We start from the raw sequence: 21,458 nt of genomic DNA, 5'->3' as shown, positions 1-21,458 counted from the left end.
AGAAATCCTGATTTTTTTCCTAGAGAGGTTGGAGGGACGTCAGGCACCAGGCGTGGAGTCACATTATCCTCTCCTGCGTGCTGGTGGGACGCTGGGGAGGAAGTCACACTTTGTAAGCGGCTCTCCAGGGAGAGAGATCAAGTGCAGCCCAGAAAACGCCAGCGCCCGGGTCTGGCTCCAGGTTTGATTGACAAGCCGGGGCCGAGGGAAAGCGCGGGGGCGGGGCGGGGGGCGGCGGGGCGCCGAGACAAAGAAGTTTCGGCTGCCACGGGGGACGGTGCCGGGCCCGGGGGGTACCTGGCCGTGGCGCTCCTGCGGGGTATTTGGTGAGGTCGCTGAGCAGCCGGGACCGACCGACCGGCCGGCGGGCGGGCGGGTGGGCGGGCCATCGGAGGGGGCCGGGCGGGAAGCGGGTGGGCGGGGAGGGGTCGCGGGGCCGGGGAGTGGGGGTAGCCGTGTCGCCGTCACGTGGCCGCCTCCGCAGGGTTGGGGCTGTGCTTCCGGGTTGGAGCTCAGCAGCGCGGGGCCCCAGCCCGGGTCGGCCAGCGCGGCGTCCCCTCGCAGTCCCCCGAGCACCGCCCGCCGAAGCCCGGCCTCCACGCCGAGGTGAGCGTGGCGCGGGCGGCGCGGGTGCGCCCGGGGTGCAGCTGGGGAAGGGGCGCAGCTGGGCAGGCGCGCGCAAGGGCTCGCGGGGACGATCGGGGTCCCCCGGGAAGGAGACCTGTCAAGGAGAAGGGGGCGGGGTGGGCTGGGACCTGGGCGCCCGCTGGCCGGAGGCTGGGGCCGTGGGGGAAGGAAGAACCGAGCCTGCAGGGCCTGCTTTCTCATCTCTCGCTGGGGCCGGTGCATTCGGGAACTGGGTCCCCGCAGGGAGCAGGGGGCGAGGCGACAGCTGTGCAGATCGCAGGTGTTGGGGCTTTGGGGGCGCGGCGGAGGTTGTAGGGGTCATTTCGGCCCGCCAGATGGGAGGAAGGAGGGAGGTCATAGAGGACTCTCCATAGGGGTGCACCAGGAGAGAGGAGGCAGCTGGACGCCCGAACTTGTGCTTGACCCTTGATGGCATTCGGGGTGGGTGACTAGCTGGAGACATAGGAGGTGGCGAGGGAAAGTTGTGAGTGTGTGTGGGGCGGCTGCTGGGTGCTGGGCACCTGGGGGCCAAACCTCTGGCACGCGGGGAGTGGGGCCGGGCTGGGGAGCTGGGAGAGGCGCGGGGGGCCGGCGGGGGATTTGAACTCCGGGGCGGGATGACATTGTGCAGCCCGCGCCAATGGGCTTCGGGCGAAGGTTATAAATAGCGGTCCCGGGCCCACGCCAGCGGGTGGCAGTTTAGGTGCCCAGCAGGGGCGGTAGCGGTGGGTTTGGGCGAGGTCAGGCAGCCTGCCACTCCAAGCCCTGCAGGGTGCTGCGTCCTTGGTTGGTGTGCCTCGCTTTAAAGGCACGACTTGTTTACGGGTGCAGGCGTCCTTTATTCGCCCGATGGTGCTGGGCAGTCCTCCCGAGATCTGTTTTAGGGAGTCTCCTAAGGACAGGCTCTATTCGGACAGGTGGGGCTTGCGTGGCTACTTTTATTTAAAATGCGTCCCAAGGAGGGTTAAGGCGGGGGGGGGGGGGGAAATGGGAGACATCTATAATACTATCAACAATAAAAATATACATTAAAAAATGGAAAAAATGCACCCCTTTTCTCCATCGCGCCTCTGTAACTTGCAAATCTTTTCGGATGTTTTTTTTAATTTTTATTGAATGGGCAGTTTAGGATTACTTATCAGCAAGGGTACCTAGGCTGCTTACCTTTGCTGATAGAATTAGTTTTCTGCAAGCCTACACAGCATATCATTTTCAAAGGAAATTTCCTGAAACTCCTTGGAGACCTTCAGGTTGCCTAGCCCTGGCTATTCACTCATTCAGTCAAAAACTGCTTGTTGATTTCCTCTATATTGTGCAAATCACTGGGCCAGAGGTAATACCAAAAGGAATAAAACTAGCAATAGAGATACTGTATCTTTTTATTTCTCACAACAGCCCTAGAAGGTAGGTGCTATTATTATTTCCATTTTAAAGACGAGGTAGAGAGAAGTGAAGTGACTGATTTGCCAAGGCCACACAGCCAATATATTGGGGACTGGGGGGCTTCTGATCCCCAGTTCACCCTCTTAGCCTCTCTGTCATCTCCTCTCTCAGGTGCTTAACCTCTAGGGTTTTAGGGGAGATAGTTACCCAAACAGCTTACATTCAAGGGGACCATATGACTGCCACACTAACCCCCCCTTTTTTCCCAATATTGAGTTGTAAGTTTTCCCCGTTGCTTGAAAGCCATAGAAGCACACGGATAATAAAACAGCAGGGAGCTTTAAAGCAGAGAAAGTGTGATAATTACGATGCAATACTATCTTTGGTAACAAGTAACAGCTTGTGATAACGTGGTTCAGAAATTTATTCTCTGAATATCTTTCAGGGTCATTTGTATTTGATTTAGGCTTAGTGATAGGGACTGCTCTTGCCAATGAACTACTCTTGTTCACTGTGCTGTATGTTCATAACTCGAATCAAGTGGAGTTTTGGGGAGAAATTGACTTCTGAAGGCTTTGGCCCTATTGACATCTGATGACAGGGATCTGCTTAACATTAAATGACCGTTTTCCAAGTAGGCAGGGCAAATCTTCTAGACTCCAGGCCACGAAGTAGGACTTCAGCTTTAAAATATTGCAAAATCTCATCTAATCATAAAATGCCTAGAGCCTAACAAAGGAGCTTTCCTATGCTATATTTATTTATTTATTAAAATATATTTTTATTGATTTCAGAGAGGAAGGGTGAGGGAGAGATAGATAGAAACATCAATGATGAGAGAATCATTGATCTGCTGCCTCCTGCACGCCCCCTACTGGGGATTGAGCCAGACCCCTGCATGTGCCCTTGACCTGAATCAAACTGAGGACCCTTCAGTCCACAGGCTGATGCTCTATCCACCGAGCCAAACCCGCTAGGGCTGTGCTCCTTTTATAGAGGAGCAGACTGAGGCACAGATTCAGGTCCAACAGTGAGTGAGGGGCAGACTTACTGGTAGGTTCTATGATTGCTAGCTTTGTGTTTCCGCGGATGAGGTCTGGGCCAGCCTTGTCAGCCCCCAAAGGACAGAGTTGGTTGGGGATTAGGGTGACCCAATAAGGGAAGGTTAGGAGAGGACTAGGAAATCTCCCTCAAGACAAGAAGTATCTTTTATATACCTTTGTTTCTCCCTTGGTTCTTGGCATGGATTCAGTGAATGTTTCGAATGAATGAGTGTTTTGAATCATTTGCTCTGCAGTCTCAGCTGTGAATGACACCAGAAGTGACCTATGAGAGAATGAGGAGAGTGTTTATGGGACTCAGGAATGCTTTAGGACTGGAATGAAATGACATAATGTGGAAACACTTTGAAAAGATAAAAACCTATTAAAATGCAAAGGCTTTTTCTTGTGCATTTTTGATTGCATGTCTGAACACATCTTGCATGCTCCCTCTGCCTTAACTTTTTGTTCACATTACTCTCTCCATCTCTAACACCTTTTCCTTCCTTTAAAAAAGTTTATTGATTTTAGAGAGAGATATTTCCTTTTTAAATTAAATCTTTATTGTTGAAAGTATTACATATGTCCCCTTTATCCCCCATTGACCCTTTCTAGCCCACCCACCCCACCTGCCCACCCACCCCAGGCCTTCACCACCCTATTGTTTGTGTCCATAGGTTATGCATATATGCATACAAGTTCTTTGATCTCTTCCCACTAGAGAGAGAGATTTTATTTGTTTCATTTATTGATTTTGTTGTTCTACTCATTAATTGGTTGGCTCTTGAATATGTCCCGACTGGGAATCGAACCTGCAACCTTAGTGTTTCGGGATGACACTCTAACCAACTGACCGACCTGGCCGGGGCTTTTCCCTTCTCCTTTTTGAACCCTGTTGGAAGACATGATTTCCTTTGATCCCTCCAAGAACTTTGGACTTGCGTTACTCTGCTTGGGAGTGTTATTACTTGTTGATTTTTCTTATCTCCAAGCATATGACCTATTCCATGTTGATTCTTCAGATGCTCCTAATGGCGGTGCCTCTGAGGCTCAGCCTTCAGTACATGGTTGTTGAATGAAAGGTCATTTTAAGAATCAGCACCACTTGGATTGAGGATTTCCATTCTCAATGTTGCAGGAAGTTGCTTCCGGGAGTTGTGGCAGCAGTTCTGAAATGAAAAATGAGCTAGACCCCCCTCCCTCCTTCCTCTGGAGGTGGGAAGAATGTTTATGGGATTTGCTGGGACTGGGCGCTGGGCACCTGGGGGCCCATGTGATGGCGCAGAGTGTAAATGGACAGTTGGTGGAATCAGCTGAGCTTGACTGATAGAGTTCCAGGTCCTCTGCTTCTTCCCAATTTTAAAGGAAAAGAAAAGAAGGATGGGGGACATTGGAAATCCTGGGGATGATGGGGGCTTTCCCTGAACCCCTGGGGATCTGCTACGGAGGTAGCCCTCGAAGCCTAGTTCAATAACAGCCAAGGTCAATGACACTTCCCTCAGCCTGGTTAGAGCTGGCAAAAAGTGCCTACTTGTGAGGATCACTGACAGAAGAGCTCCTATTACACCCTAATCTCCAAGCACACACTGGATTTTTTTCCCTTTTTTATTGGAGTCATATCCCACACATGTTTAATTTTCTTGAGATGTGCACCTGGCAGGTATGAGTCTTGCATTCATCCATTCTCATTTCGAGGGCTTGCACAGGATGAGCATCCTGCCTCACTGAGTAGGATGCCGTGTTTTCTGTGCAATGTGGCATCTAAACAAGTGACTACTGCCCAGCCAGCGTGGCTCAGTGGTTGAGCATTGACCTATGAACCAGGAGGTCATGGTTTGATTCCAGGTCAGGGCACATGCCTGGGGTTGTGGGCTTGATCCCCGATGTGGGGCATGCAGGAGGCAGCCGATCAATGATTTTCTCTCATCATTGATGTTTTTGTGTTTTTTTTTTTAAAAAAAAAATTTAAAATATATTTTTATTTTTTTACAGAGAGGAAGGGAGAGGGATAGAGAGTTAGAAATATCGATGAGAGAGAAACATTGATCAGCTGCCTCCTGCACACCTCCTACTGGAGATGTGCCCGCAACCAAGGTATATGCCCTTGATCGGAATTGAACATGGGACCTTTCAGTCTGCAGGCCGATGCTCTATCCACTGAGCCAAACCAGTTAGGGCTCATCATTGATGTTTTTATCTCTCTCTCCTGCTCCCTTCCTCTCTGAAATCAATAACATATATTTAAAAAAATAAAATAAACAAGCTACTACTGTACCACACAGTATTTTAGATATTATAAGGGAAATTCAAGGGTAACTTTGAATATACACAATTTTTGCTGGACATGCAGACTTAGAAATAACTTTTAGGTAAGAGGGGACTGGACTCTATGGCAATTTTTTTTTTTTAACTTTCTAGCTACATTAAGGATCAATTACACGTATGTGATCTAGGCTCTGAATCGACTAATGAGTTTATAACTATTTAAGTGGGAAAATGGATTTCAACCCTTAAATACCTGAATTGGGAACAAACCTTTGAAGCACCTTCTGTCAGTAAAAGACGTGGCGAAGAAATTCATTGTAGATGCCCACATAGAACTGTTCTATTCCAAGCTCTTTGGATTAGTCTGTTTTTAATGTTTTTTTTTTTCTTTTGATGTTCAAAAAACAAAGTATGTTTTTCTCAGCACATAAATATTTTATTCTCTTTTCTCTTAGTGATTTGCCTTCAAGAAAATTGGGGATTCAGAAAGTTGGGGACTGCTCTGAACATGGCCAACCTCCTGAAAACAGTGGTGACCAGCTGTTCGTGCCCTTTCCTTAGCAATTTGGGGTCCTGTAAGGTTGTGCCTGGGAAGAAGGAGTTTTTACGAACATTTCATACGCATCAGGCACTGTGGTGTAAATCCCCTGCAAAACCAGGTAAAGTCTCACTTCAGCGTGTGTGAAGCAAGCCTTCAAGTGCTAGGAGCAAATAGCTCTCCGAGGATGGAGAAAGGCAGAGCATGCAGTTTCCAGCCTAGAGCTTGTGGACCATCCATTTGCATAAAAAGAGCTAATGAGCCCTTTTCTTAGGAGAAGTTCCAGATTGTCAGCACTAATGGAGAAGAAAAGGTACTAGAAAAAGAAAAAGGGCAAACCAGCGGAATTGAACCCTGGGAAGTACTGTTCACAGTAACCACTCCTCCTAACAGCTCTTTCTCCGTCCTGGTCAGCATTGGAGGACTATACCATATGAGGTGCATCTGTGCCCAAGAGTTAGGAACTAAGCGTATTGCTTCATCTGTAGCAGCGCTTCTCCGCTTAGTAAGCGGCAGCTTCCTCTCAGTTGCTCGGGTTAGAAACCTTGGAGTCTCCCTAGGTGCAGGTCAGCCCTGCCTTGTATGGAGAATCTGTCCTCTCCTCACCGCCACCGCTGTTACCATTCCGGTCCAAGCCACCCTCAGCTGTCACCAGTCTTCTAGATGACCTCTGTGCTTTCTGCCTCTGTCCCCCTACAGTCTGTTCTGTCTGTGACAGTGACAATACTCTTTTTAAAATGAAAACATATCCCTCTTCTACTCAGAATTTGCCACCAGCTTTCTAGCTCCTACACGGTAAGAGCGGAAGCCTTTTTGTGCTCTACAAAGCCCCCCTTCAGTTCAGGGGTGCAGGCCAGAAGGAAGAAAGGTTAAAAGGGGGCCCCTTCCACACTGAGTCAGATAGGTCCCTGTACGCACCGCACCCAAACGCCTTCCCAGCTCTGGCTACTCCTCACTGGCCAGAACACAGACCAGTGGCCACATGTACTGCAAGGGAGACTTGGGCATTTTGTCTTGCATCCCAGACGGCAACATTCTCAACCAAAAAGGGCATTCTGTCTCTAAGGTGGAGGACCAGAATGGGCATCCGGGGGGCAACCAGAAGTCTTTGCCACGTGGAATAACACCCTTTTAAGATTAAGTTTGTAGGACTGACATTGTGCATTGACCCCTAACCTCCGGGGCTTTTGGGATTCTCACGTCTGCCTGGAATAGATTTCACAGCCTTTCCTTGTTCTCACACGGCGAGTCACTGTTGGCAGGGTACCTGCCCCTGGGAGTCCTCAACTTTGGCTTCAGATTTTAAAACTGTTTCCTAGAAAGCCAGGTTATCCGGTGTGATACAATCATGGGTAAAGTAAAAGGAAATAACCGCACTGCGGACATGACAGTTGTCCTTGTGAGTAAATGCACAGGCATCAACAGCTCTATATTCATGATGTATAAGACTTGATTTATTTATTTTTTTGTTTTATTTCTGATTCTGGACTATTTCCTGGGCAATTACTTTTTATCTTTAAAAGATAAGGATTTTGCCCTAGCCGGTTTGGCTCAGTGGATAGAGCATCAGCCTGTGGACTGAAGGGTCCCGGTTTCAATTCCAGTCAAGGGCACATGCCCGGGTTGTGGACTTGGTCCCCAGTTAGGAGCGTGCAGGAGGCAGCCGATCAGTTCTCATCATTGATGTTTCAATCTCTCTCTCCCTCTCCCTTCTTCTTTGAAATAAAAAAAAAAATCTATATATATAAATAAATAAAAGATAAGGATTTTATTTTTCCTTAATAAAGCCACAATTTTATTATCACATTGAAAAGCATGAAAAGTAATTCCAGTCACCATTCATTTTCTCAAATTTTTCACTTTTTTTCTTAATTTCTTTTCTTTTTTTTTACAGATGCTTTGTTCAAATAATGAGCCAGACAAGGTCCATATGTTGTATTTCACTTGCTGTGTTGTTAGGTCTCTTTTGATCTATAGTTTCCTTCCTCTTTTTTTCTTTCTTTGGAATTTTTTTTCTTTATTAAGGTATTACACATGTGTCCTTATCCCCCCATTGCCCCCGCCCCCACCCCCCACTTCTCTTTTTCTTTTTCTTTGTTGAAGAATTTAGCTGTTGCTTGTGGAATTTCTCACATTCTAGGTTTGCCTGACTCTATTCCCTTGGTGTTATTTAACCAGTTTCTCTGCACCTTGTTTTTTCGGGAACATTTAGTTGGATGCAGAGGCCGGACTAGAGTCGGGTTTGATTTATTGGGCAAGAATACTTCCCAGGTGACGCTGTGTGTCATCTATTACATTATATCAAGAAGGTGAATCCATGCGTTTAGATGATCCATGAGTTTAGATGTCATTATGATCCATCCATATGAACTTCCTGCCTGTTTTTTACTCACATGCTATAGCAGCCATTTGACTGATGATTAACTGAATCCATGATTTCAGGGGTTTTAAATTGGTGACATTTTATCATTCTATCTTTTTATTTTTTGAAGGCTGCTGCGCTTTGTACTAGAACCTTTACATAGATTTCTCTGTTTTTTAAAAATATGTTTTTATTGATTTTTAGAAAGAGAGGAAAAGAGAGGGATAGAGAGATAGAAACATCAATTGGCTGCCTTTGCGTGCCCCTTACTGGGGATTGAGCTCAAAGCTCTGGCATGTGTCCTGGCCAGGAATCGAACTGGTGATCTCTTGGTTCATGGGTCAACACTCAACCACTGAGCCACGCCGTTCAGGCTATTTCTCTTTTTTTGAAAATCTTATTTATTTTAGAGAGGAAGGGAGACAGAGAGAGAAACATCGATTTGTTGTTCCACCCATTCATGCTTTCTTTGGTTGATTCTTATATGTGTCCTGAAGGGATCAAACCCACAATCTTGGCACATGGAGATGATGCTCTAACCAACTGCACTATCTGGCCAGGGCCTATCATTTTATTTTTGTTTATTAGTTAGAATTTTTCTATAAAGAAAAACATTCCCTCTATTATTTAGTTACCCTGAGGTTGTACTGGAAAGGTGGGATAAGTGTTGGATTCTTTCCCATTATTTACTTATTTTGGTAATAATCAGTTGGTTCTCTTATGTATCTATTCCAGATATAACAAATGATGGCAATCTTACTGGCTTCCTACAACACAAATTTATTGTCTTACACTTTTGGAAGCCAGAGTCTGAAATGGCCCTCACTAGGGTTAAATTAGGGTGTTGGCAGGACTGTGTTCCTTCTGGAGGCTCTAGGGGAGAATCTGCCTTTACCCCTTCTAGTTTCTGGAGAGCGCCTGCATTTCTTAGCTTACGGCCACTTCCTCCATCTTCAAAGCCAGCAGCATAGCATCGTCACATTACTCTGACTCTGACTCTTGTGCCCCCTTTTCACATTTAAGGACCCTTGTGATTACATTGGGCCCACCCAGATAACCCAGGATAATCTCCCTACTTCCAGGTCATCTGATTAGCAACCTGAATTCCTTCTGCAACCTTAATTCTCCTCTGCCAGGTATTGTGACATAGTCACAGTTCTGAGGACCAGGACGTGCATATCTTTGAGCCCATAATTCTGCCTACCCCACATTCCTTCCTCCAAAGTAGACCAGTGAAGCTTTTACAAAATATTTATTTGTTTTATTGAGTATCATCAAAACCTCCTAGATCTTAACACCCTTAGATATATTTTACTGTTAAAATTATTTATTACTTTTTTTGATGCTCAAATTGTGCCCTCTTTGGCCTTCTCAGGTTGTTTCCTAAGTCCTTTTGATGTGATTTCAATTGTCTTTGGTACCTTCCTTGACTTACGGTATATAGGACCTACATAATCCGAGATTGTTAGATACGTGAGTAGTAGATAAGTATATGTGATTTCCCTTTGTACATCAATCCAAAATATTTGCCAGGGTTTTTTTTTTATTATTTTTCTCTCCTTCAAGTAGAGTGTAAGAGCCAACATATATTTGCCTTGAGTTTACTACCAATTAGTACTGCTTATGCAGTGTGGCATCTCAGGCTGTTCAAATGCAGATACGTTTAGGTTGACATAAGCTCTCTAAAGTCTCACTAAGTTACTCTGTAGAGATCATTGGATTTATTTTTTAATTATATATAATCAGAATTTATGTTGCTAGATTTCCTAAACTTTAGTAAAACTTACATAGAGGCAAATCCTTCTTATTGAAAAAAAAACTGTCTATGCCCACTTGCGAGTAAAACAACAGAAGAAACTAACTTTAGCTAAAGCTGATCTGAACGGTGTATACATACTTTAAGGCTGTATTACACAGGCTTTGGGTTGCAAGGAACAGAATCGCACCAGGTTGTATTTTGTGGTGAGGCCTTACTGTAAGGACTGGGAAGTGTGGGAGCCCAGGCAACCAACCCTTCATCTCCTTCTTGGAGAAGCGGGACGGTATTCTGGATTTCATGGCTCTGACTCATCTTCTGTCCTTGCGTCTCTACTGCTGTTTCTGGTGCCGTTGCTTGGCACCTCCCTTAGATCGCCCCACCCTGTGCTCACTGGTTGCTGCTGCCCTCTTCTGCCCTCTGTGTCCTTCCAGAGGGTCTCCCCTCCAGCTTCCTGAGAGAGAACCTGTTTGGGTGGGTAGTCACTGGCCAACATAGAGTGTAACCTGCCAAAGCTCCTGTGTAAGTCATCTCAGAAGCTTCTGGGTTTTCTCCTGTCTGGCTTCTGATCCGCGGTCTAATGAGTTGTGGCTGAGATGTCAGGTCTCAAGATACAGAACCTGGAAATCTGTGAGGTGTTACCTGTGGCCACATTGCCAGGAAGGTGACGTTGGGTGTCTAGTAGAGGATGGTTCTTCACAACAGCTAATTACTCCTCAGTCTTCTGTAAAAGTAAGGACAAGGAGACGGTAAACCCAAGAGGGTTAATTTGAAGAGTGGAGTTAGCATGTTGAGTGGTCTAAGCTAGTCATGTGTCTTGAAGAGAGCCATTGGGTTAAATAAAATATCTAGAGTTTTCAGGAGAGTGAGCATAAAAACTTACCTATCAAAAAAAAAAAAAAAGGAAAAAAAGGTCAAAGAGTTAAGATTCTGAATCAGGAACATCATTTTGAACAGCGACTTGTATGTACAGTCTACTTTGAACAGTTTGCCCATATCCATTTTCTGAACTCTGTTATTGAAACATTGTTTACCAGATGTTCCTTTTTATTTTTTTTATTTTGGCTTTGTTTGTAGGAATTCCATATAAGCAACTGACTGTTGGAATCCCCAAGGAAATTTTCCAAAATGAGAAGCGAGTGGCATTGTCTCCTGCAGGCGTTCAGGCCTTGGTCAAGCAGGGTTTCAACGTTGTCGTGGAATCGGGCGCTGGCGAAGCGTCCAAATTCTCAGATGATCACTACAGAGCAGCAGGTGCCCAGATCCAGGGAACAAAGGAAGTGCTGGCCTCGGATTTGGTGGTCAAAGTAATTATCCCCCCCCCTCTCCCCAGTCCCTTTATGGCATGCGGACTTTTCAAACTCTTTGCATGGAAAAATTAACTGTTTCTGTCCATGGTTAGAGCTTTTCATATTTCAAACAATGCCTTTTTCTCAAGAAAGGATTGTATGTTGTAAATATTCATGTTCAGGCCTTGTGATCTGTATTTAACCATGAAAAGAGAAACAAATGATCCTCCGTTGTACATTGGCAGTGTGGAAGTCCCCTTTTAATTGGCTAGGGACATTTGTACCCCAGGGTTCATACATGTCCTAAATGTGCACAGGTGAGCATCTAACTGCTACTGAAATAGAAGGAAGTTGTGGAGCTCCTCCTGGGACTGAATGTGCAGTGATCTTGGGAAGGAACAGGGTTTTATCTGACGTCAGTGCTATTTTTAGAAAGGGCAGGATTGTCCTGGAGAAAGCAGCAGCGGGCCGAGGGGCGAGTAGCCCATCTACTTTAATAAAAATATCTCAGATGTAATAGAAATGGATTGAACTTGAGCAATAAATCTCATATAGGGCAAGGCAGAGAGGCTGTGTTATGAGTGTAGCAGGGATAATTATTAGAGTTGAACATTAACTTAAATTCCTAAGCCTGCAACCAAGGCAGTCAGGGAAGTATGGATTATATGAGCGTGATTATCAGGTTAAAATAAGCTCCTCACTTTCAAGATCAGCTTTTTTTTCTGTTAATTTCTCAGGAATCAATCTCACACACACACACTCTTTTTTTTTTTTTTTTACAGTAACTCCACTCTCTTGATAGGGTCGTAAGTAGTGGTTCTTGCAGAAGACACAAAACTGTTTTTTGTTTTGTTTTCTATAGAAAATGAGAAGTAAAACGTATAACATGGAGATAAATTGTAATTTAGCTAAAGCTTTTATAGGTGTGCAGATACTTGGTAAAGAAACTTAGGAAAAATAGAAAAATCACGGTAACCCATTCCAAGGTGTATTTTAGGGATGGTAACGTTTTGAGATGTCTCACACAAAAGGCTCCGTGTGGCACACATACGTTTTGGAAATGCTCTGTGTTCCTTTTAGGGATTTGCAATGTGTGAGCATGTTGAAGGCACTGGGGATCCTGTGATATGGAAACACTATCCTTGCAGTAATAAACTGCTTGTCCCGGGGGCTTCTCTTTCCATCAAGCTTGCTAATATCCTGAGGAACCAGTGGTCTGAAAGCACATTCAAGGAAACATTCCATTGGCTTCACTCTGATGCTGACAGTCTCAGCCTAGCACTCGATAGGGGCCGGTAGAATCAATGCAAAATTGTCCCCTAATTTTTATTAAATCTGTATTATAGACTAGAGGCCTGGTGCACAAAATTGGTGCACTGGAGGGGGGGTGTCCCTCAGCCCAGCCTGTACCCTCTCCAATCTAGGACCCCTTGGGGGATGTCTGACTGCTGGTTTAGGCCCGATCCAGCTGGCTCCTAACCACTCATCTGCCTGCCTGCCTGATGGCCCCTAACCGCCTCTGCCTACTGGCCTGATATCCCCCTAACTGCTCCCCTGCTGGCCTGATTGCCCCCAACTGTCCTCCCCTGCCAGCCTGATTGCCCACAACTGCCCTCCCCTGCCAGCCTGATTGCCCCCAACTGCCCTCCCCTTCCGGCCTGATCTCGCCCCTAACTGCTTGTTCCTCCTCGCTGGCCTGATCACATCCCTAACTGCTTGCTCCCCTGCCAGCCTGATCACCCCTAACCGCCTCTGCCTTGGCCCCCACCACTGTGGCTTTGTCCGGAAGGAAGTCGGACATCTGGAAGATGTCTGGTCGATCAGGTCTAATTAGCATATTACCCTTTTATTAGTATAGATTCTCACTGAGGAGAGACAGACCTTGTCAGAGTGTCTTAATTAAAGACCAGAACCTGAAATCATATGCATCCAAGATCAACAACCGAAATGGTAATAACAGACTAAGGGGTCTCATAGGTCAATTGAGACAAAATGCTGTGAAATGAAAATATTGACTCAGTATTGGTGGGTGTATTTCCTTTTAACACTTATTCCCAGTGCTGTTTTCTCTGTGCTTACTTGCCTGAAAGCACTATTGTGGGCTGGGAGCTAAACGAAGATTGATTTTAAACTTGGATATAAAACACATTTCAAAACACTTGTAAAATGGAATTTAAAAAAATTGGCTTTAAAACGTGGACATTTGGAACCTGCAGGCATGTGGAGTGTGCATTCATTGATGGATTTGATACTTATTAACAGAAGAGACTTTATTGTAGCTTTTTGCTTCAACCCAGTTCAGCAAGGCTACCGCTTTGCCTTCATCTATGAATATTCACCTGCAATTTTAAGGCTACATAAATCTATCCATACAGCCAGGAGATTTTAGTTTATAATGTTCTTAACTTCTCAACACCCCAAATGTTTGTGTTTGTCAAAATCCCCAAGAACTGCGTCTTTGAATACACAGCCCAAACTTCCAATGTCTCTTAATTGTGTCAGAGTGACCGGTTTTGGGAGGACAGGATGGTTGTAGAACCTGCATATTTTGCCACTGCTCCATAGCTCATTGTCAAACCTGCCGAGGCACTATTTTTAGTCGTATGTGCTCTTTCCTCAGTCCAGGGTAGATGTCATAGATCTTCGTGTGCCTTACCTTGTGCAGGAATGTAGTCAGACATTTATTGCTGAAAGATCACTCCTGGAGTATTCATGGCACATTATTTAAATTGTCTTCTTTACTTCAAAGTATGATAAAGGTATTTGCATTTTTAATCGGTGATTTGGCTTTTTTCTCAGGTGCGGGCCCCCATGCTTAATCCAACATTAGATATTCATGAAGCTGACCTTTTAAAGACTTCGGGAACACTGATTAGCTTCATTTATCCAGCCCAAAATCCAGACTTGCTAGATAAACTTTCCAAAAGGAAAACGACAGTTTTGGCGATGGACCAGGTTCCAAGAGTCACGATTGCTCAGGGATATGACGCGCTGAGCTCCATGGCCAACATTGCTGGGTAGGTTCCCTCCTGTTTCGGTTGAACAACAGAACGGCGGTGGTACAGAAAGTGCTCATTGTAGCTCTTCTCTCTTGGGGTGATTTTACTTGTGAGGATTGTTGGAGAGTGCAGCCTTTGAGAGTGTACTGCAGTTATTTTTAAGACTTTAAAAATAAATATATTTCTTTAATTGATTTCAGAGAGGGAGGGAGAGGGAGAGAGAGATAGAAACATCAATGATGAGAGAGAATTATTGATTGGCTGCCTCCTGCACGCCCCACACTGGGGATCGAGCCTGCAATCTGGGCATATGCCCTGACTGGGAATCAAACCGTGACCTCCTGGTTCATAGGTTGATGTTCAACCACTGAGCCATGCCAGCTGGGCAAGACTCTTTTTATTGTTTCCCTGTCATCAGATAGGAAATGGTTCTTCACACTGTACTCTGTTGTACTCTCCTTTGTAATCTTCCTGGGTAGGAGGCAAGTAGTATTTTCTTGCAGTAAAGGAAATGGCTGTCAGATTATTTGTAAGAAGAGTTTATTGTATTTCATATATGTGTGTATACATGCATATATTAGGTTGAAATTACTGTTTTTTCCAGCTTTTAAAAAAAATACATTTTATTGATTTTTTTTTTTACAGAGAAGAAGGGAGAGGGATAGAGAGGTAGAAACATCGATGAGAGAGAAACATCGATCAACTGCCTCCTGCACACCTCCTACTGGGGATGTGCCCGCAACCAAGGTACATGCCCTTGACCAGAATCGAACCTGGGACCTTTCAGTCTGCAGGCCGACGCTCTATCCACTGAGCCAAACTGATTAGGGCTGTTTTTTCCAGCTTTACTGAGCTATAATTGACACATAACATTGCATAAGTTTAAGGTATAAATATAATGACCCGATACATACTGTGAAATGATTACCACAATCAGCTTAGTTAACATAAATTGCTGTTTTTATAGTAAAAAATGGTTGGATATTGACAGTTTCATGTTTCAATTTAATATACACACATTAGCAGCTTCACCATTTTAATTAGGTTTTACTTCCATAAATTCATAAAATATTTAATGAATAGGAAAAATGTCTGCACTTGCAGAAATTTCATCTGGTGTCAAAACCTGTGTTGATAACTGAAGGCTAGCTGTGTCCTCTGACCTCTGAGGCCTAGAGGGCAATGAACTTCATCTGCCGGAGCACTGATGCGTGCGCGCCTGTTGCCCGCAGTGCTGTGTGAAGGATCCCTGGTTGTGCCCAGAGGACTGGCTGCTTGCGCAGTCACGCCTGCCCCAGGGGAGGGACAGGAATAGCTCCCTGAGGGCGGCGTGTTGCTCACTTGGCTGGCGAGGGTGAAAAGTCTGGAAATCAGATGCTGCTTATGAAATCAGCTCAGCTAAGAAACGAGTTGAATTAGATTTTAAGCATGAAAACTATTAGTAGTGACAATTTGCTAATATGAATGAGGCACCAACAAATGAAAATGTTTTAAAAAAAACACTGCCTAAAAAAAAAAAAAAAAAAGAAGAATCTGAATAAATTCTGACAGATGAGCTGAAAGTCTTCTTAGGTTTTATATCTTAGGTGTAGCATATCAAATATACCACAGATTCTACTTTGGGTTCCAACCATTCACTGCGGATGTAAATAAGACACAATAAACAAAAATGACAAGGTAAAAACATATTTTGTTGAACTTCGTGTAATATGGCAAATGGTTGGTTTAAAGACATTTTTGTGTGTGATATAAATGATATACCAAGGAACACAATACATTTTTGTTATATTTATTTAGTTTGTAGAAGAGTTATGTTATGCGATGAGGGACTTAAACTTTTTTAGAAAATGTACAATGTAAACTTTTTAAAAAATATGTTTTTATTGATTTTTTTTTTTTAGAGAGGAAGGGGGAAAAAAAAGAAAGAGAGAGAGGAAGGTAGAGGGATAGAGAGATAGAAACATGGATGAGAGAGGGACATCATCAATCGGCTGCCTCCTGCACGCCCCCTACTGGGGATCAAGCCCACAACCTGGGCATGTGCCCTGACAGGGAATCGAACTGATGACTTCTTGGTTCCTGGATTGACCTCAACCACTGAGCCACACCAACCAGGCTACAATGTAAACTTTTAAGGGTGCTGTTGACTTTGTCATGTGAAGTGTACATTTGAGAAAGGTCTTTATCTAAACCAGTAGCTTTAGATCAGTGGATTTTAGATGCAGAATCTTTTGAGCAAATGAAATATTATGAGGCAACAAAAGCAATTCCACTAAGAGCAGAGTGGCCTGAGATGAATTGAGGGATGATGGGGGTCCAGAACATGTCTGTTCTCCATCCCAGTCACTGTGGCCCCAGAGCTGGCTGCAATTTAAACCTATGGGGATCCATGGAACACAATTTAAAGAATCACTATTTATGTCCTGAGTTGATATATGCGAAGGGTATAGTTTGAGATGAATCATCTAGTATACTTATCATACAACATGTGATAAGTCATTTTCTGTCTAAATCATATATAGTACATATACACACACACACACATACACACACGGCTACATTACATTGAAGACACATTTCTTTCAGTTCACTGATGTTCATTCTGAGTTTTATTATTCTCATCAAAAACAGGCCCACTTTTAACATTTTTTTCTACCATCAACATTTTCTTGTACATTTCCTGTGTAATCAGCTTCATTTTTGTTATTTTTTTCAGTATAGCAACTGAATCTTTTAAAATATTAATTCCAAAATTAAATTCTTGCAATGGTCTTTGAATCGCTATCACGTTTACTCTCTGAAAATTTCTATCACTTGGATTCAGAAATAGATGAACACATCATGTAATCTCTAAAATATTATTTCCTGCTTTTAATGTAATTTAACTTAAAATAGTGCATGCTTTTGCACCAATTATTATGTCAAGTATTTTATAAAGATATTATTAAGGAAAGGTTTCATTGTCAGCTAGTGGGTGGAGTTTATCATTACATAGTTGTATAGCAGTAAGATAGAGTGTTTATTACCAAGTGAGAATGTGCAAAAGTGTAAAATGGTATGAAAATGAAATTAATGTTATGTGATAAAAAATCCTATTAAATAAAAGATGGTATAATTTACTAGTTCTTGTTGCATAGAGTATTTCTTTAGCTAAAAACACTTGTAGTTAGCAAGCATTTACTGTGACAGGCTGTAGGTAAGTGCGTGGCATGCATTATCTCATTTAGTCTTCATGACAACACTAAGAGATGCTATTTTTTTTTTTTTTTTGGTCCCCGCTTTATACATGGGGAAAACAAGGATTAGTGAATTCAAGAAAGTTACCCAAGGTCACAGAGCACGTCGGTGGTAGAACTCGACTTGAGCTGAGGTCACTGTTGCAAAATCTCCCATGCTTTCAACCAGTGTGTTTTTTTTGTTGTCCTGAGGCTGGAAATGGAATTTTATTATGTACAAGCATATTGCTAATCTAATTTTTTAATTTTAAAGTTTTCCCTCTGTTCTTATACCTGCTATGTAGTCACCAAGGAAACTTAGGACACTGTACTAAAGTAAAACAAAAAGTTTGAAATACCTGTCGTCTCAGCACCCAAAGAAAACCATTGTGAGCGGTTTCTTGTCTTTCCTTCATGTCTAATTTATCACAACAGACTTTCTTCAGTGTCTGTTAGAAAGAGGCCTGGGAGCCGGTATGGATTAGCATATGCCTCCTGGGCAGGATGCTGGGGTTACACTTCTGGCTCTGCCTGTTACTAGCTGAGGGACCTTGGGCAAGTCTCTCTCTTTTTAAAAAGTATTTTAATTTATTTCAGAGAGGAAGAGAGGGAGAGAGATAGAGACGTCAGTGATGACAGATCATTGACTAGCTGCCTCCTGCATGCCCCCCACTGGGGATTGTGCCCGCAACCCAGGCATGTGCCCTTGACCAGAATTAAACCTGGGACCCTTCAGTCCGCAGGCCGATGCTCTATCTACTGAGCCAAACCGGCTGAGGGCTTGGGCCAGTCTCTTCATCTCTGTGTGTCAGTCTCCTCACCTGTGAAGTGAAGAGAATAATTGTACCTATCCATACGACGGCATGAAGGTCAAAGGCGTACGTATATATGTGTATACACTTGGGACTGTTTTTGACACATAGCAGGTGCCATATAAAATGTTAGCTATCATCCTTTGATGATTAGCATGTAATTGGTGACTTAGGATGCTTATACGAGCCTCACGCCTTTCATTTGATGGAATTGCTCATTTTATGGAATTATTCATGCATTTCTTTCTTTTCTTTTTTTAAGTTACAAGGCCGTTGTACTAGCAGCAAATCACTTTGGACGGTTTTTTACTGGTCAGATCACGGCTGCTGGAAAGGTCCCTCCAGCTAAGGTAGAGAAAACGTTTGCTGTTTCTTCATAATATGAATTAATTAAAGGCGAGGGTATGTGTAGTTTAGAAGGACAGCTATTTTCCCATGTTTGTTGTGTGTTAACTCCCATGGGTGACCTGTGGCATGTACAGATAGATGGCGGCGCCTCCAAGTGCTTAAGATTGCTCGAGAAAAAGCATGTTGATGTTTCCAGATGTTCTAGTCAGTCCTCTCTCTGCTTTTGACGCCCTAACTTGCATCCTTAAAGGGATTTTGGATGACTTGTTCTGTGGAGCCTGTTTATTACTATTTTCAAAAACAGTTTCAAGACACCATTCAGCAAATTCTTGCTTTTTTTAAAAATATATTTTATTGATTTTTTACAGAGAGGAAGGGAGAGAGATAGAGTTAGAAAAACCGATGAGAGAGAAACATCGATCAGCTGCCTCCTACACACCCCATACTGGGGATTTGCCCGAAACCAAGGTACATGCCCTTGACTGGAATCGAACCTGGGACCTTTCAGTCCGCAGGCCGACGCTCTGTCCACTGAGCCAAACCGGTTTCAGCAGCAAATTCTTTCTCTCCCCCCCCCCCCCCCCCAGCAAATTCTCGAATTTCCCAATGATTGTGACATTTTGGTTCATTGAAAAGATTGCCTTTGTTTCCCTCACTTTTTGTCGAATGTTGGGTCATGAGGACAGGAAATGGGAGGAGGTGTAACCGGGATATTTGGCAGGGGCACGGGTGCACTTTCTTTCATCGAGATGGAGAGCAGAGGAGAGGGGATGAGAGGTGGGCATGGCTAGGTGAAAGAGTGGGTTCCCTGTGACCCCTCAACACTGCGTCCGCTAACTGACAGTATAAGCAGGTCGGCACGGTACAGGAAACAGGACTTGACCTGTTGTCAGCCACCTGCAGAGTGTACCTGTCTGTAGGGTGCTTCCTGCTTTTAAAGTACTTTGTCATTATAAACCCAAAGTTCTCACACAAAGTAAAACACCTAGAAAAGTGAAAACACACACACACACACACACACACACACACACACACACACTGCAAAACAAAAAAACAACAAAACCCCACAATATCAGCTTTGAGAAACCTAGTTAATTGCTTTAAACAAGCGGGAGGAGAGAATGGCAAGTGTTCAGGTGGAGAGAGAGAATACATTCCTTCTCTAAGATTACATCGCCTTAGTCTAGTGCCATTCCCTCTTTTAAATTGCGGAGTCTTTTGTTATTTCCGATTGAGGCTAACTTGGCCTCGTCCTGTGACTTTCACTTATTTTATTTCATGTCATTGTTGTAGCAGTGTGGAGGGGCGGGCCTTGGAGCCCAGAGCCTGTTCCCTCTGGTCCCTCTTGGTCACCTTTCCTGTAGAGAGAGTCCCCCCTCTCCCGCCCACCCCCCCTACAAACAAACCATTACCGTTAAGAGCAGTTTTCATAGGACTTTGGAGACACTGCCCGGGGGGCCCTGGAGCACAGTTGACTAGTATAGTCTTAAAGAGGGGGAGGAAGAGTGGGCACGATGGGTGGGCAGGAACTTATAAACTTCAGTTTCTGTGGGTGGCTTCTCTCTCTCTCTTTCTCCCTCCTTCTTCCCTCCTCCCTCCCTCCCTCCCTCCCTCCCTCCCTCCCTCCCTCCCTCCCTCCCTCCCTCCCTCCTTCCCTTCCTTCCTTCCTTCCTTCCTTCCTTCCTTCCTTCCTTCCTTCCTTCCTTCCTTCCTTCCTTCCTTCCTTAGCAACAAGGAGTTACCTTCCATTGACTGGGAAGCATAATAGGACTTTTCACACCACAGACAACATTTTCCTTATTTTGTTTCTTAGAAAGCAGGGGGAGACTCTTGTTTCTGAGGAATTCTTTGGTTTCCTTGGCTCGGATCCTCCCAGGGTTAAGGAGATTAATTACATTGCTTTATGTTTCAGCTACAACCCATTCAAATTGGTTCAAAATTAGGTGCTTGATCACCTGCTCTTCCTTTCAGAAGCATTCGAGCTCAAGTCGGGGTTGGAGTAAGCTGGCTCACCGAAGTTGTACCATCTTTGCAGCTTACTTTGATACTTTATGAACATAGTCAAACCTGAGCATTGGAGGGAGGGGTAGCTGGAATGCTGCTACACTGGGAATGTCAGTGGAAGAAGCGCTGGCACAGGGTGAAGAACCTGTTAACCTTTTGCACACATACTGTGGGTCTTGCTGGCTGTAGCTTTGACACTGAGCTGCTGATTGTCAGGCTATTTTCAGTGAAGGTCGTTGGCCTTTGCCAGCAGTGTTCCTTTGATAAATTTTACGACAGTGGCTTGGGGGGAGGAGGAGGAGGCTAGAGGGGGCATTGATGGTGATGGAAGGAGACTTGACTTGGGGCAGTGAACACACAATACAGTGTACAGATGATGTCTTATAGAATTACTTGTGCACCTGAGACCTCTATAATGTTAATCTACGTCACCCCCATAAATTCAGTAAAAAGGAAAAAATAAATAAAAAGCGGTGGCCTTCAGTTAAAGCGTTGTCTGTCGTTCAGAATGTTGAGTGAGGGCTGATGGTCGCCACCAGCACCTCCTGGTTTATGATTGAGCGCTAACTGTGTACCAGACACTGAAGTTGCTAGCGGGTGATAATGAACTTCATTGAAAACACACCGGTTCTGCCCTCTTTCCTAGATTCTGATCGTTGGTGGTGGCGTTGCTGGGCTTGCCTCTGCAGGTGCAGCCAAGTCCATGGGGGCCATTGTTCGAGGATTCGACACGAGGTGAGTGCTGTACTGGGGATTGCTGTCAAGGTCACAACCCTTGTTTCACGTGGATGTTGTGCTGTCCTTAGAGTTTATAAATTTA

At 44.4% G+C, this 21,458-nt stretch overlaps 1 protein-coding gene across 2 annotated transcripts in view; it reads left to right on the top strand.

Moving 5' to 3' along the window:
• The first annotated feature begins 292 nt into the window (after nt 1-292).
• NNT (nicotinamide nucleotide transhydrogenase) overlaps nt 293-21,458 on the top strand; it is a 76,344-nt gene continuing 55,178 nt past the window's right edge. Inside the window, exons 1-6 of one of the 2 annotated variants that reach the window (XM_054715275.1) lie at nt 293-326; nt 5,771-5,974; nt 11,049-11,278; nt 14,060-14,277; nt 18,549-18,636; nt 21,285-21,373. In XM_054715275.1, coding sequence (XP_054571250.1) covers nt 5,824-5,974; nt 11,049-11,278; nt 14,060-14,277; nt 18,549-18,636; nt 21,285-21,373 — 776 coding nt within the window. In that variant the 5' untranslated portion in view covers nt 293-326; nt 5,771-5,823. Of the gene's footprint in view, nt 327-546; nt 607-5,770; nt 5,975-11,048; nt 11,279-14,059; nt 14,278-18,548; nt 18,637-21,284; nt 21,374-21,458 lie in introns of those variants that run through there. The other variant, XM_008151648.3, reaches the window with a different exon arrangement.

This window comes from Eptesicus fuscus, chromosome 4 (genome assembly GCF_027574615.1).
Source record: "Eptesicus fuscus isolate TK198812 chromosome 4, DD_ASM_mEF_20220401, whole genome shotgun sequence".
Classification (NCBI taxonomy): domain Eukaryota; kingdom Metazoa; phylum Chordata; class Mammalia; order Chiroptera; family Vespertilionidae; genus Eptesicus; species Eptesicus fuscus.
Note: the sequence above shows the minus strand (reverse complement) of the source record. Positions and strands in the feature narration are given on the sequence as shown.